Here is a 13668-nt window from a genome sequence, read left to right as displayed (position 1 = left end):
ACTTCAAAAAACACACAAACCTAATCAATGCACGTCATAGGATTAGATTATTATATCATATATATGTGTTACTCGTTAAGAAAGTTTAGAAAGAAAATGGATTCTGCACCACCCCTTCTGAAGCCCACCACATTTTTAGCTCACCAGGTCCAACAAAAGAGAGGAAAACATAAGACTTCAATAACAGGTTAATAAGAAAGCCCAAGAAAACTGAAATTTCCGTAAACCAAAATTCACATAAAGCTTCAACTAATGCTTCAATTAAATTTAATCATATCAATGTTATTGATTTGACGTTCATTGTTGTCAGTGCATGTCACTTCATACTTTATATAATTGCAGAGCTGTCAAATAAAGTTCATAATCATATAAATTAACAACAATATAGGCGAACGACCTGGAAATGGCTAGGGAGAGAGATCACTACATCCTTTCTTTTTTGACGGATCGCTACAATCACCGCTGGAATATACTATACTGTAAAGTTGAGATGCATTACCATTAAAAAGAGGACAAAATTTTTACTAAAGAAAAAGATAACAGTGACAAAAGAATATATCTTTCTTTTTTGAGGAAATTGCCACAAATATCACATTCATAGTATCACTTTTCATGTTTACACTAACTTTTAACCTCACTTTAAATGAAGGATAAAAAACAATTATATCCTTAGGATTAATTAATTTAGACTTAAGGTTTAGAGTTGAGGGGTGAAGTAGATAATAAATCATGTTTTTGGAATGTGAAATTTAGGATTCTAATAAATATACAAATAAATACTTAAAAAATATATAATTTTTTTTTAAAATAGTTTCAAACATAATTTTCATTTTCCAAAAAGAAATTTGAAAAAAAAAATTAAAAAAATTCGGAAAAATTCGGAAAAAATGTAATAAAAAAATTATAAAAAAGTTCGAATTTGAAAAAGTATAATTCAAAAACATTTATTTTTTTAATTTTTTTTTATTTTTTTAATTTTTTAATTTTTTTTTTAATTTTTTATTTAAATAATAATTTATTATATATATAAATAATAATGACATAAAAGTCTTTTGGCACTTAATGAATAAGGTATTTTTGAAAATGTCTCTTTAGTGGTGATAAAAATGAAAAGTGGTACCATGAAAATGGTAAACATGTAATTTACCTAAATATCATATAGAGATAACATCAAATATTATTTTAAGAATTTTAAATTTATTCAAACAAAATCTTACATTTCTATCTATCTGTTGGTAAAATTAGTCAAGTATCTTGACCAAAATCAAATAAAGAATAAAGTCAAGTATATCTGAATAAAAACTGAATTTCGAGGTAATCAAGATATCGATCACATTCATTTTTAGCGTATGATAAACCCGAATCACGTAGTTTTAGAATATTATTATCTTCCCTGGTTAAATAAAACACTATATTTTTTTCTAAAAACAGATCTCATGATTTAAAAACCGCAGAGATTTAGAGAATGTCGTTTATTAAAATCCGGAAACATAACGACACCGTTTATGATTGATAATCCTCTACAACATGGAAAGTTGACCACACATTAATTGCGCAAGATCTGGACCATTAGATTAAAGGTTAAAACCATACGAACCGTTAGATGTAGCTTAATACTCGAAGCTAGTAGAGAGTAAGGTCCAAGATGGACCCCACATTCCACCTTTAACCTCTATCTCTTTCTCCTCCCACTGCTAATGCAAGCTCCTCGCATAAGAAAAAGCAAAAACACAAACAAAACTCATCTCCTCACGCTTCCACACTCGTTTTCTCGTTTATCATTAGTTCCCTCTCTTAAGAATTTTAAGACAAGTTAGAGAAGTAGTTTAACTTCAGGTTCTGTCTCTGAGACCACATTCTTTTTTTTTCTTCCACTTTTCTGAAATCACATTCTTTTTTTCTTTATTTATCGCCATTTTTTATGTAAAACTGTTGCAAAAGTGTGTTCTTCAGAGCAGGGAGATGGTGAGAGAGACACTGCTTCTGTTCTGTCTGCTAGTTTCCATTTCTCTCTTCACTTCTTCATCTGCCCAATCTCCAGGTAATTGTCTTTTTTTGGAGCACTTTCTTATGTATTCCTACTTGTAATGGATCGAAACATAACAAGGGTCTTAGAAAAAACTTTCCTTTGAATCACAAATCTCAAGAGCTTTGGTGTTTGTATGTTTAGTTGAATTCAAGTAGAGATAAAGATTGAGTCTTTGTTGGATTTGAAGTCAATTCTATCGTAAAGTATGAAACTTTATTTGTTGTTATTGTTCTTGTTGATAAGTGCAGGTTTTGTGATTATAAAAATGGAGTCTTTATGGGATTTGAACTCAATTCTAACATAAAGAATGAAACTTTACTTGTTCTTGTTCTTGAAAAGGGCAGGTTTTGTGAGCTTGGACTGTGGAGGAGCAGAGCCATTCACCGACGAACTCGGACTCAAATGGTCACCAGACACTCACCTCCTCTTCGGCACAACCGCCACCATCTCTTCCCCTAACCAAACCAAAACACAGTACACAACCTTAAGACACTTCCCCGCCGAGGATTCAAGAAAATACTGCTACACACTCAACGTCACAAGCCGTAACCGTTACCTCATCAGAGCCACTTTCCTCTACGGCAACTTCGACAACAACAACGTGTACCCCAAGTTCGACATCTCCCTTGGCGCCACTCACTGGACCACCATCGTCATCTCAGACGCCAACCTCATCGAAAAGGCAGAGCTTGTGTTCCTCGCTTTATCTCCTAGCGTTAGCGTTTGTCTGTCAAACGCCACTACAGGACAGCCGTTTATCTCAACACTCGAGCTTAGGCAATTGAACGGGTCAATGTACTTAACCGAGTACGAAGACAGGTTCCATCTGAGCGTGGCTGCAAGGATAAACTTCGGTGCAGAGACTGAAGAGCCTGTACGGTATCCAGACGATCCCTACGACAGAATATGGGAGTCTGATCTTGTCAAAAGAGCTAACTACCTTGTCGACGTGGCTGCTGGGACCAAGCGTGTGTCCACCTCATTGCCTATTGAAGCAGGTGGCAATGATAGACCGCCTGAGAAGGTTATGCAGACGGCTGTGGTGGGGACCAACGGGTCCTTGACTTACAGGATGAACCTCGAGGGGTTTCCTGGCTACGGCTGGGCGTTCACTTACTTCGCTGAGATTGAGGATTTGGCTGATGACGAGTCTAGGAAGTTCAGGTTGGTTCTGCCTGACCAGCCTGACTACAGCAAAGCGATTGTTAACATAAGGGAGAACACTCAGAGAGCGTTCAAGGTTTATGAGCCTGGGTACTATAACATAACCCTTCCTTATGTGCTCAACTTTCGGTTCGCGAAAACGGCTGATTCATCTAGAGGGCCTATTCTGAATGCTATGGAGATTTGTAAGTATCTGGAGAAGAGTGATGGTTCAGTAGATGGTGAGTTTTGCATTTTTTTTTTGTTGGGGGTTTACTCTTTAGTGTTAAGTGTTGTGGTGTTTTGAATTTTGATGAGTCTTTTGACTTGTATTGCAGCGACTGTTATGGCTAATGTGGCGGCTCTATATTCTTCAACCGAATGGGGTCAAGAAGGTGGTGATCCATGTTTACCTTCACCGTGGTCGTGGGTGATATGTAACTCGGATCCACAACCAAGAGTTGTTGCAGTGTAAGGATGCCTATCCCTGTAGGCTGTAGCATTTGCACTCAGTAGAATTTGCACATATGTTTCAACCAATGCTCAAAAAATCATTAGGCAGGCAGTAACAAATTATCATTTGTTATATATATATATTTTACATTTATATAAAATATTTTGGTTTTCGAGTTTAGTTACAAAATTATTTTGATGAATTATCAAAATAAAATACATGTACTTACATTATTTACTTTACTTACTTTAACAAATTTCTACTAATTTAGATGGATTTAAACTGATTCAAACCCCTTTAGAACAGTTTAAACCGATTTAGAAAGGTTTAAAAACGATTTGAGTCGTTATTTTAAGAAAATCGTTTCGGCTAGGAGGGATTTGCCTTCTGGGTGCTGCTTAGATGATTTTTAGAACCATGGTTTTGACTATGTTATGGTTCACTTATTTTCCTTTGCATGTTGTTTAACTGCAGAAAGCTCTCGAATAAGAACATGACAGGAGATATACCATCTGACTTGACAAAGTTAACTGGTTTAGTTGAGTTGTAAGTGTACTTATCTCTTGGGACTCTTGTTGTATCTTTGGGTTTGTTATTGATGTTTCAACTTTTGTCTCTGGCAGGTGGCTTGATGGGAACTCTCTGACGGGTCAAATACCAGATTTCTCTAGGTGCACAAACCTGAAGATAATGTAATAAAAAAAGAAAACAAAACACTCTCTTCCGGATTTTGTATTGTCTATTGGTTTTAATATGAATTGTTTTTATGTGGCAGACACCTCGAGAACAACCGATTAATCGGAAAGATCCCTTCACCGTTGGCTAAACTACCAAATCTGACCGAAGTGTAAGCTACTTAGACTTATTGATATGGTGGAAAATACATTTTTATGCACCTAACCTGCATTGAGTATTGCAGGTACCTGCAGAACAATATGTTAAGTGGGACAATACCATCACGCCTCAAAAACGTGTACTCGAAGTAAGTATCTCGTCCCTTTCAAGTACAGAGTTAAGCTGCTTTAAACACTATAAGTAGCTTATAAGTTCCTCTATCTTTGTGTGTTTGCAGCTTAACTGGTAACCTTAACCTTAAAGAACGTGGAGATAAAGGGAAGAAGCTAGGTGTCATCATTGGTGCATCATTTGGTGCTTGTGTTCTTCTTATCGCCACAATCTTTTCTTGCATCTGGTTGTGCAAAGCTAAGAAGAACAACAAGTGTAAAACTTCGGCGGAGTTAACGAACCGTCCTTTGCATGTTCAAAGAGCGTCATCTACCCTGAGTGATGCTCATGGGGACGCTGCACAGTGCTTCACACTATATGAGATAGAGGAAGCCACAAAGAAGTTTGAGAAGAGGATTGGTTCGGGAGGTTTTGGGATTGTCTACTACGGGAAAACACGAGAGGGGAAGGAGATTGCGGTTAAAGTTCTTGGGAATAACTCTTTCCAGGGAAAGAAAGAGTTCGCAAACGAGGTATACACATGCCTTAAACCACAAGTATCAAGGTTTTGTTTTTGCTTAGAATGTAACAAGAGTTTTGTTCAGGTTACATTACTGTCAAGGATACATCATAGAAACCTAGTGCAGTTTCTTGGTTATTGTGAAGAAGAGGGAAGAAACATGCTTGTGTATGAGTTCATGCACAACGGAACTTTGAAGGAGCATCTCTACAGCGTGGTACCACGAGAGAGGAGAATCAGTTGGATTAAACGGCTTGAGATAGCTGAAGATGCAGCCAGAGGGATTGAGTATCTACACACAGGGTGTGTACCAGCGATCATACACAGAGATCTCAAGACAAGTAACATCTTACTAGATAAACACATGAGGGCAAAGGTTTCAGACTTCGGTTTGTCCAAGTTCGCAGTTGATGGAGCCTCACATGTCTCCAGCATTGTCCGTGGCACAGTTGGATACCTAGACCCTGAGTAAGCTAGACTTAACGCCAATAACTAATAATTTGAAGAAAAAAACTAACATAATGTTGTTTTAAGGTACTATATATCGCAACAGTTAACGGAGAAGAGTGACGTATACAGCTTTGGAGTCATTCTTCTTGAGCTTATATCAGGCCAAGAAGCCATTTCTAATGAAAACTTCGGTGCCAACTGCAGAAACATTGTCCAATGGGTTAGTTGCATTTCGGTTTTTGGTTTGTTGAGATCCCATATCGGAAGTTAAAAGAAAACACTTATCACTAATTGGTTTTAAGTTGAATGTTCAGAAAACTTAAAATGGTATCAGAGCTTCGGGTCGAAAAGGAGATTATTACCAGTCTTAAAGTGGTTCGGTTTGGTTTGGTTTGTGTAGGCCAAGATGCATATAGAGAACGGGGACATAAGAGGGATCATTGATCCAGCACTAGCGGAAGACGATTACAGTCTCCAGTCAATGTGGAAGATCGCAGAGAAGGCGTTGCTGTGTGTGAGACCTCACGGGAACATGAGACCGTCTATGTCTGAGGTGCAGAAAGATATTCAAGACGCTATAAGGATTGAGAAGGAAGCATTGGCGGCGAGAGGAGGTTTATCAGATGAGTTTTCTAGGAGCTCGGCGCATTCGTCGTCTCTCAACATGGGAATGCATGACTTGGCTGGTTCGCAGAACTTTGTGGCTATTGATGAGTCTGTGTTGCAGCCAAAAGCTAGGTAGTAGCAGGATTCAGCTTTTGTACAGATGCATCACTTTCACTAGTGTTTTTTCTTTAACCTTTGACTTGCTTTTCTATACTATTATTCTGTTTAGGCACGTGGGTTCAGGTAGTTTGGTTCGATCATAATCTTTTGCCGAATTGAACCGGAAAAGTTTTTAAAAAATTTATTGAAACTAACCAAAGTTTTTGGTTTTGATTATATTTTCGGTTGAAAATTTTGTTTAAATTGATTAAATTTGAATAATTTAAGTTGGTTCAGTCAAAAAATTGGTTAATTAGATTCGTTTGATCCCAATTTTTTATTTTCGAAAACTGAACTGACCGATTATCAAACTGAAAACAAAGTTTTTTATAAACCTGTCGAATTGGACCGAACTCGTTGTTGTGTTCCAAGTAAACAACAAAGTTCAGCTTCATAAATGTTGATCAGAGTTTGAGCTTAGTCACATAGACAAAGAAGCTAAAGCAGTTCAGAATACAGCTTAGGGAACTAAAACATGTCTACACATTGAGAATTAAAGAAAAAACAACAAGCGAAAATTAAAGACAACAATGGTAGATTTTTTTTTTTAATCTTACTTCAGTTATCACTTCTGACTCTTCTTAAGTAACACACCAAACTTCTTAAGCATACTCCCATTCTTCTTCTTCGGCGAAGACAACAAGTCATCATCAGTTTCATCTCTATAAGGCGACAACATGTTCACGTTCCTCCTCAACGGACTCTCCAGCGATCCTGTTCTCTCCACATACTTCCCATTACTGTTATTATTACCACCAGAGAGCATAGAAGCTGCAGCTTCAGCCGCTTTCCTCCACTGATCACACTGAACCTTAAGTCTCCTAAGCTCACCTTCTAGCTCCGTGTTAGTCACTTGCGCTGCTCCTAGCTGTTCCCTCGCGTTCTCCGCTCTCTTCCCGCTCTTCTCAGCTTCCTCACTCAAACTCCCAAGCCTCTCCAAGGCTTCCTCCTTCTCCCTCCCCATCTTCTCCATCTCGCTCCTTAGACTCTGCAGCTCCATCTCCTTGTCCATTAGATTCCCTCTCAGCTCCATCATATCACTCTCCACCTCCTCAGCTTCTTTAATCTTCAAGTTGAGTAACTCGTTATCATCAACCAGTATCCTCAGCTTAGCTTCTTTATCCATCAACCGTTCATGCAAAGCCTCTCTCTCAGCTTTAATTCTCTTCAGCTCTTCCTCAAACTCAGCTTCTTTCTCCGCGTATCCGGACTTAACAACCTCCACTTGCTCATAAGCGCTTCTTATCTGCAACGTGCTTTGTATATACTCTTCGTGATACCTTCTCTCAGTAACTTCCACTGCATTCTTCAGCTGGCTAATCTCTTCCCTCGCAGCGTTTATCTCTGAATCATCCTCCTCATTGTTACCTCGTTCTTCCTCCATCTGTCTCACAAGCTCCTCCAGCGACTTCACCTCTGACTTACACTGCTCTAGCTCGGTCGTAAGAGCGTTGCAAGCTTCAGACATCTTCATCCCATCAGAACGCAGCATCTCCAGAGTCAAGTTAGCTATCTCCAACTGCTTCTCAGTCGCTGAAACAACCTCATGGGCCTTAGCTTCTCCTTCCTTTGCGTCGTACACCTCAACTCTAAGCTCCTCGACGAGAGCCAGCGTCTCTTTAAGTTCCATCCTAACTGACTCGGATTCAGACACCTGTGCTTTGAGTTTCTGGACCTCGCTCATCGCAGAAGCTAGCGCGGCGGAGTCCATGGCGTGCTGTCTCTGCATTGCTTCGAGTTCGGACTGCCACGCTTTGTCTCGCTCTTGAGAGAGTTTGCGGAGCTCGTCGATTCTTGAGTCCTCGGAGGCGGTTATCTCTGTTAGCTGCTGTTTTGTTTCGTTTGCTTCGTCTTGAGCTTTGTTCTTGGAAGCTTCTGATGCGCTTAGCTGTTCCTTGGCCTTCTTTAGCTCCTCTTGCAGCTGTGATAGCTGAGATGCTGCTGCTTCTGGTGTTCCCCATGTTCTCCTCTTCTGAATCTTGCATGCATTAAGCAACAACAAATACAAAACAACTCAATTATATATATCTTAATTTAAATAAGATATTTAGTTTCTGGGGTTTAATTATTATATTTTTTTGATAATTTATTAAAATTAGATGTATAAAACAAAAGGACAAATTTGTGGACTTGTACTAATTTTATTACTTAATTTAACAGATTTAGAGTAGTTTCAACTATTAAAACCGATTTAAACTGATTTAGAATTATTTAAATCGATTTAGAATGGTTTAAACCGATTTGAGTTGCATAAGTCCAAAAATTGTATCAGCTAGGACGATTTCCACCTAGACTGATTTTTAGAACCATGGTACAAACTATACATTATTGTTCCAGACTTGCCAACTTTCAAGGTTCAGTGAGTTGTTGTAAGAATGAATACACAAACACCTAAAAGATACTTTAGCATGAAGCAGAAACAAAAATAAGTCTCAAGCGCTCCATAACACAAACAAATTCAGTGAAAGGTCAAAACTGAGACTAGTATGCGTCAAAGCATATAGGTAATGATGCAAGAAAAGCATTTTGTAAAGCTACAAGTACCTCATTTACAGGGGCTTTTGGAGAACGGCGATCAGCAACTACTTTTGGGCTCTGTGTTTTAGGCGTCCTGATTTTCGGGTTGGGAGATGAAACAGGGTCAGCATCTGCAGTTTTGAGCTTACGAGCAGTTCTAGGAGTTGCTGTAGGAGACTTCTTCTGAGGCACCTCTAACGACCCAGGCCTATCATAATCACAGTGAAAAAACAACCAACAACTCAGTCCCAGTGACCATAATAAAGACAGTAAAAGAACAGAACAGGGAAAGCTGTGGACAAGAGTAAGGATTATTATTATTATTATTACCTTTGTTTTGGAGTCTGCATTGTTTGGGATTAGAGTTTGAAACACACACCCTTTGAAGAAGAACCTGGTAAAAGAAGAAACTGTGTATGTGTGAGAAAGAAGGAAGAAACACACACACAAATATGTATTATAAGATATTATGATAAGCAGCATATACAACAAACTCAACCGAAGTACAAAACTTAAGCAAGTATACAGAAAAGACCTAACAAACTAAAACTACACTAGCTTCAAAGAGACTCCATCTCAAACTAACTACCACACTACCACCAAACCAAGGCAACAAGACAAACATTAAAAAGAATAAAACTGTTCACAGTCAAGATAAGTTTCAATCTAATCACAAAGATAAACCAAGTTACAAGCAAAGAAAGTACGTTTCTAAATCCCACATAAATCTATTTTAGTTGTCAAGTCATAAATTTTTAGATTTTTTTTAATGTCTTCAAATTTTGGAATCTTTGGTGGGAGAAAATAACATTATCTGTCATTTAGTTAACGGTGGGTTCTGGTTTTATTAGGTGTATTTCCCCCAAAATAGCATATAACAGATCTTTAAGAAGAGAAAAAAAAACAAGAAGAAATTTGAATTTAAGCCACAGAAAATAATTTTCTTTAAAAGAAAACAACAGAGAAACGCTTTGCATTTTTCCTGGAAAAATTATTATTAAAAGTTTTTGGCCGAATCTTCAAGCTTTAATAACAATCCAAAAAGAAACAGATGTCTAATTTTCAGAGGAGAGTAAACATGATAATTAAACCAAACTCTAAAAGATTTGTACTTTCTGCAGCATAATAATGCATAAAAATTTGATAAAAAAATTAGGTATTTTAAACACATCAAAAATGAAATCTTTTACCAAATAATCTGTGAGAGAATCATTTGAAAGCTTAATTCAAAGAAGAGAAAGTAGTGTTCAATGTTCATCACCTGCAAAACTGTAGCTTCAGCTGCTTCTCTCTTTTGGTCCAAAATGCTTTAAGAACAGAGAGATAGAGAGAGAGATCGGAGATGCCAAGATATGGAAATAAAAAAGAGGAAAAGGACCAAACTTTGAAGAGTCTTCAGACCAATTGAGCTTCAGACATGAATCTTCTTCTCTCTTTGTCCCTAGTGTTGTTCTCTTACTGGACTCTACTCGTTTCCCCAAGTCTTTTTTCTTTTCTTTTTTTTTGCACTGAACTGTCTATTTGTTTACATTAATTTCCAGAAAGAGAAAATAGAGACCTGTGCAGAAAATTAGATTTTGGTGAAATCATGATTTTACCCCCGGATAATTATATTTCAAATTAGTCCCTAGTTTTATTTACCCCTTCTCTTTCCGACCTCAGTGATATGACATATAAGTTGTTTAGAAGTAATAGTTACAATTAATTTATTCCTTAATTAATTTTCAAATTTGTTTTTAATTTGCATGAACAATATCTAGTTTAGTAGTATGTTATTGAGATAAATAATTTAATTTATTTAAAATGATTTAAGTTTGAGTGGTGGCTTCAAACCCTACTTTACACCTTTCATGTTGTTAAAATGTGCCTAAATAATCTCAAACTATTTGACCAAAAAAAAAAATAATCTCAAACTAGTGCTCACCAACAAAATTTCCAATGTAAATTTGTCTGAAGGCATTATGGCTTTCGAATGTTACGAACTGCTCTACCCTGCACCACAGTTAACAATAACAAAAATCTCTACATATATCATATATCTATACGTTTTTATAAGTGTTAAAACCGCACTGCAATTAAACCGCTTATGGCTCCGAATAGTAACTGCGGTTTGAGCGGTGCGGGACAAGCGGTTCACATGCAGTGCGGTTTTAACAGTTATAAAAACGTATAGATATATGGTATATGTAGAGATTTTTGTTACTGTTAACTGCGGTGTGGGGCGGGGCGGTTGTAAACATTCGAAGCCATAGTCTACCAATACAATATGTGGGAACATGTTTTATCACCTTGATCATCAAGGCATTAGCTACTCTATTATTTTTTGGTCAATGGCATTAGCTACACTTTAATTTCTTTTTTCAGTTCTCCTGGGATTGATAGTTGCATCAAGTTTAAAAAAAAAAGGAGTTAAACAGTACAAAGGTCTTTTATCCGAAAAAAAAGTAAAAAGATGTCCATATATGAAGTGAAAGAAAGTAGTAAAACAGTAAAAAGCTTGAAGACGCGCCAGTCACGTGACATTGTTCGGCCGCATAAGACTCCTTAATTGCCAACGGTAATATTATGAGTCACACACCCCTATAGTTTATTGTGAATAACTTAAGATTTAGGATGCAATTTTCTATATACTTTATAGTTTTTATACTCCCATCCGCTACCTTTTTGCTAAAAATATACACCTAATCCCTCAGTCCACTTTTTTATAGGGTTTATTTGAATCACATTGTTCTCGCAAAGACTATCTCTCTCTTCTTCATGCATTAGTAACATTGTATTAGATTATGGTTAAGTGATGGTTTAAATATAAACCATCACTTAACCATAATCTAATACATTGAAATAAAAAAAAATTAATATAGCAAATCAATTGCACAAAACAAATCCAACTCCACTATAAATGTCAAACTGTTAAGTTAAAATAGACTACCACTGATCCAACAACCACATAACTGCCGTAGAAAGCATCAAAAAGTGGACAGTGGATTCTTATTAAAACCATGTACTAGCTCCTTTTCTGATTTAGATTTTGAATTTTCTCTTGAATTGTGTATACTTTGATGGAGAAGTGCTCATAATAATATTAGTAGTTTAGGGAGTCCATGCATTACTGTTTTTTTATCTTATCGGGGATCCTAGGAATGCCCAGTTGCCACCGCAATAGGTTACCGGGATATAAATGCAACCTGCATATTTATTATTTTAATACATATATACTAGTCTACTAGAGAAAAAGATAAGGATAGCACTAAACCAAGTTTTTGTTCCTAAAGTTGCATTCAAGGCTCAAAGTCACAAAAATAGGTTTCATTAAAGAGGTAAATATACACTTATATCCCTTAGATTAATTAATCCAAACTTTAGGGTTTAGAGTTAAGGGGTGGAGTTTTGGAATTAGGGTTTAAAATTTTATAAAAAATAAAGAGAAAAAGACTAGGATAGCACCAAACTAAATTTTTGTTCACAAAGTAGCACTCAAGGCTCAAAAGTCATAAAAATAGGTTTCATTAAAGAGGTAAATATACACTTATACCCTTTCGGTTAATTAATCCAAACCTTAGGATTTAGAGTTAAGGGGGTGGGGTTTTGGAATTAGGGTTTAAAATTTTATAAAAAATAAATATTAAAATAAAAAAATAAAAAAATTTAAAACAGTTTCAAAAATTGTTTTTAAATTATAAAAAGAAAATTAAAAAAAATAAAAAAAAATTCAAAAAAAAGAATTTGAAAAAAATTATAAAAATTTCGAATCTGAAAACATATAATCTGAAACTATAAAAAAAAAATTCTTTTTTTTATTTTTTTTATTTTTTTTTATTTTTTTATTTTTTTTTTGTTTGTTTATTTAATTTTAAACCAAGGGTATTAGAGATATTTTACTCTTTAATGAATGTCATTTTTGTGACTTTCTCTTTCTAATGCTATTTTTAAGACATAAACTTCAAAAAATGCTATTATTGACAATTGCCCTATATATTATATGGTCATAGTGCGTAATTTTATTTATGGACATTTGATATCCCCAAATTTTGGTCGGTCCACGTCCCTCACATTACATTCAAAGAGTTTTATTGGGACTATTATTCCATGTGCACATGCTGCTTTGACGCTATTGACTTTGACAGCCCATATCGAAATTAGATGATCTAATGACCAAAAAGTCTATACATATTATAGATAAGTAGTAGATAACCGATGAAAATGGGATACCTATGCGAGTATAATTATTATGTAGATTCAAATAGCATAGACAAATATATTTGTTTGTATATAGATTGTACAATATAATGATTGATCTCAGACAACTCAAACACGAATATGATGGGCTTAGGTAACAGAACTCACCATACAAAAAGACATTTTTCTAGAGATACAAATGGTATGCTTTACGCGTTAGAGAATTCAAAAACACGTTCATAGTACTTGCCTTCATATCTTTAGGCAAAGCATAATTTTCTTGGAAATTTAATATTGCAATCTGGACATTATATATCAAATTTCTACGGTTATAGGAATCATACAAATTATAAAAAGCGCGTCACAATAAGAAGCTGTTCTTTAAGTTAATTTATTTCCTTTTTTGGTAATCTTTAAGTTAATTTATTCAGGATCTCATCTCAATCATTTTGGCAATTGCATACTTGAATAATATATGGACACCCTTGGATCATGTCCTATGAACACGTCAGGATCTGAATCATCGGGTGCGCAAGGCAAAACACTTGTGCATGTGACTTATTTAAAGAAGTCTATGATTCATAATCATGTTTAAGAACGTCTTGCTTCGCTTCAAAGATTCCTATTTTTTAATATAAGTTTAGTTTCTTTCAGTTTCAATTCATGTGA

General features: G+C 35.9%; 2 protein-coding genes across 4 annotated transcripts; one reads left to right on the top strand and one right to left on the bottom strand.

The window, feature by feature from the left end:
- Positions 1-1697: 1697 nt before the first annotated feature.
- Positions 1698-6422, top strand: LOC106398782 (probable LRR receptor-like serine/threonine-protein kinase At1g67720). 3 transcript variants are annotated; one of them, XM_048780565.1, is made up of 12 exons: positions 1698-1836; positions 1954-2041; positions 2374-3414; positions 3511-3643; positions 4101-4172; positions 4250-4318; positions 4402-4473; positions 4546-4608; positions 4699-5104; positions 5177-5559; positions 5626-5761; positions 5942-6422. In XM_048780565.1, exons 2-12 carry the CDS (start codon positions 1963-1965, stop codon positions 6281-6283), a joined length of 2796 nt encoding a protein of 931 aa, XP_048636522.1. In that variant the 5' UTR covers positions 1698-1836; positions 1954-1962; the 3' UTR covers positions 6284-6422. The 3 variants fall into 3 exon arrangements, with proteins under 3 accessions (XP_048636522.1, XP_048636524.1, XP_048636523.1); XM_048780567.1 differs by having other exon boundaries at positions 1706-1836; positions 1942-2041; XM_048780566.1 differs by having other exon boundaries at positions 1710-1836; positions 1959-2041.
- A 256-nt stretch (positions 6423-6678) lies between these two features.
- LOC106398760 (interactor of constitutive active ROPs 2, chloroplastic-like) lies at positions 6679-10355 on the bottom strand. The gene is made up of 4 exons (XM_013839280.3): positions 10085-10355; positions 9154-9217; positions 8851-9031; positions 6679-8284 (listed from the first exon to the last, which is right to left on the bottom strand). Exons 2-4 carry the CDS (start codon positions 9171-9173, stop codon positions 6872-6874), a joined length of 1614 nt encoding a protein of 537 aa, XP_013694734.2. The 5' UTR covers positions 9174-9217; positions 10085-10355; the 3' UTR covers positions 6679-6871.
- Between the last annotated feature and the right edge of the window lie 3313 nt (positions 10356-13668).

This window comes from Brassica napus, chromosome A5, assembly GCF_020379485.1.
Source record: "Brassica napus cultivar Da-Ae chromosome A5, Da-Ae, whole genome shotgun sequence".
Classification (NCBI taxonomy): domain Eukaryota; kingdom Viridiplantae; phylum Streptophyta; class Magnoliopsida; order Brassicales; family Brassicaceae; genus Brassica; species Brassica napus.
Note: the sequence above shows the minus strand (reverse complement) of the source record. Positions and strands in the feature narration are given on the sequence as shown.

Bases quoted from the DNA above. Each gene is read 5' to 3' on its own strand.
- LOC106398782 (XM_048780565.1), top strand. From the start codon at position 1,963: ATGGTGAGAGAGACACTGCTTCTGTTCTGTCTGCTAGTTTCCATTTCT. The intron at 4,173-4,249 runs GTAAGTGTACTT...TGTCTCTGGCAG, and splicing joins TTAACTGGTTTAGTTGAGTT to GTGGCTTGATGGGAACTCTC. The intron at 4,319-4,401 runs GTAATAAAAAAA...TTTATGTGGCAG, and splicing joins TGCACAAACCTGAAGATAAT to ACACCTCGAGAACAACCGAT.
- LOC106398760 (XM_013839280.3), bottom strand. From the start codon at position 9,173: ATGCAGACTCCAAAACAAAG. The intron at 9,032-9,153 runs GTAATAATAATA...TGATTATGATAG, and splicing joins ATGCAGACTCCAAAACAAAG to GCCTGGGTCGTTAGAGGTGC. The intron at 8,285-8,850 runs GTACTTGTAGCT...AATGCATGCAAG, and splicing joins CAAAAGCCCCTGTAAATGAG to ATTCAGAAGAGGAGAACATG.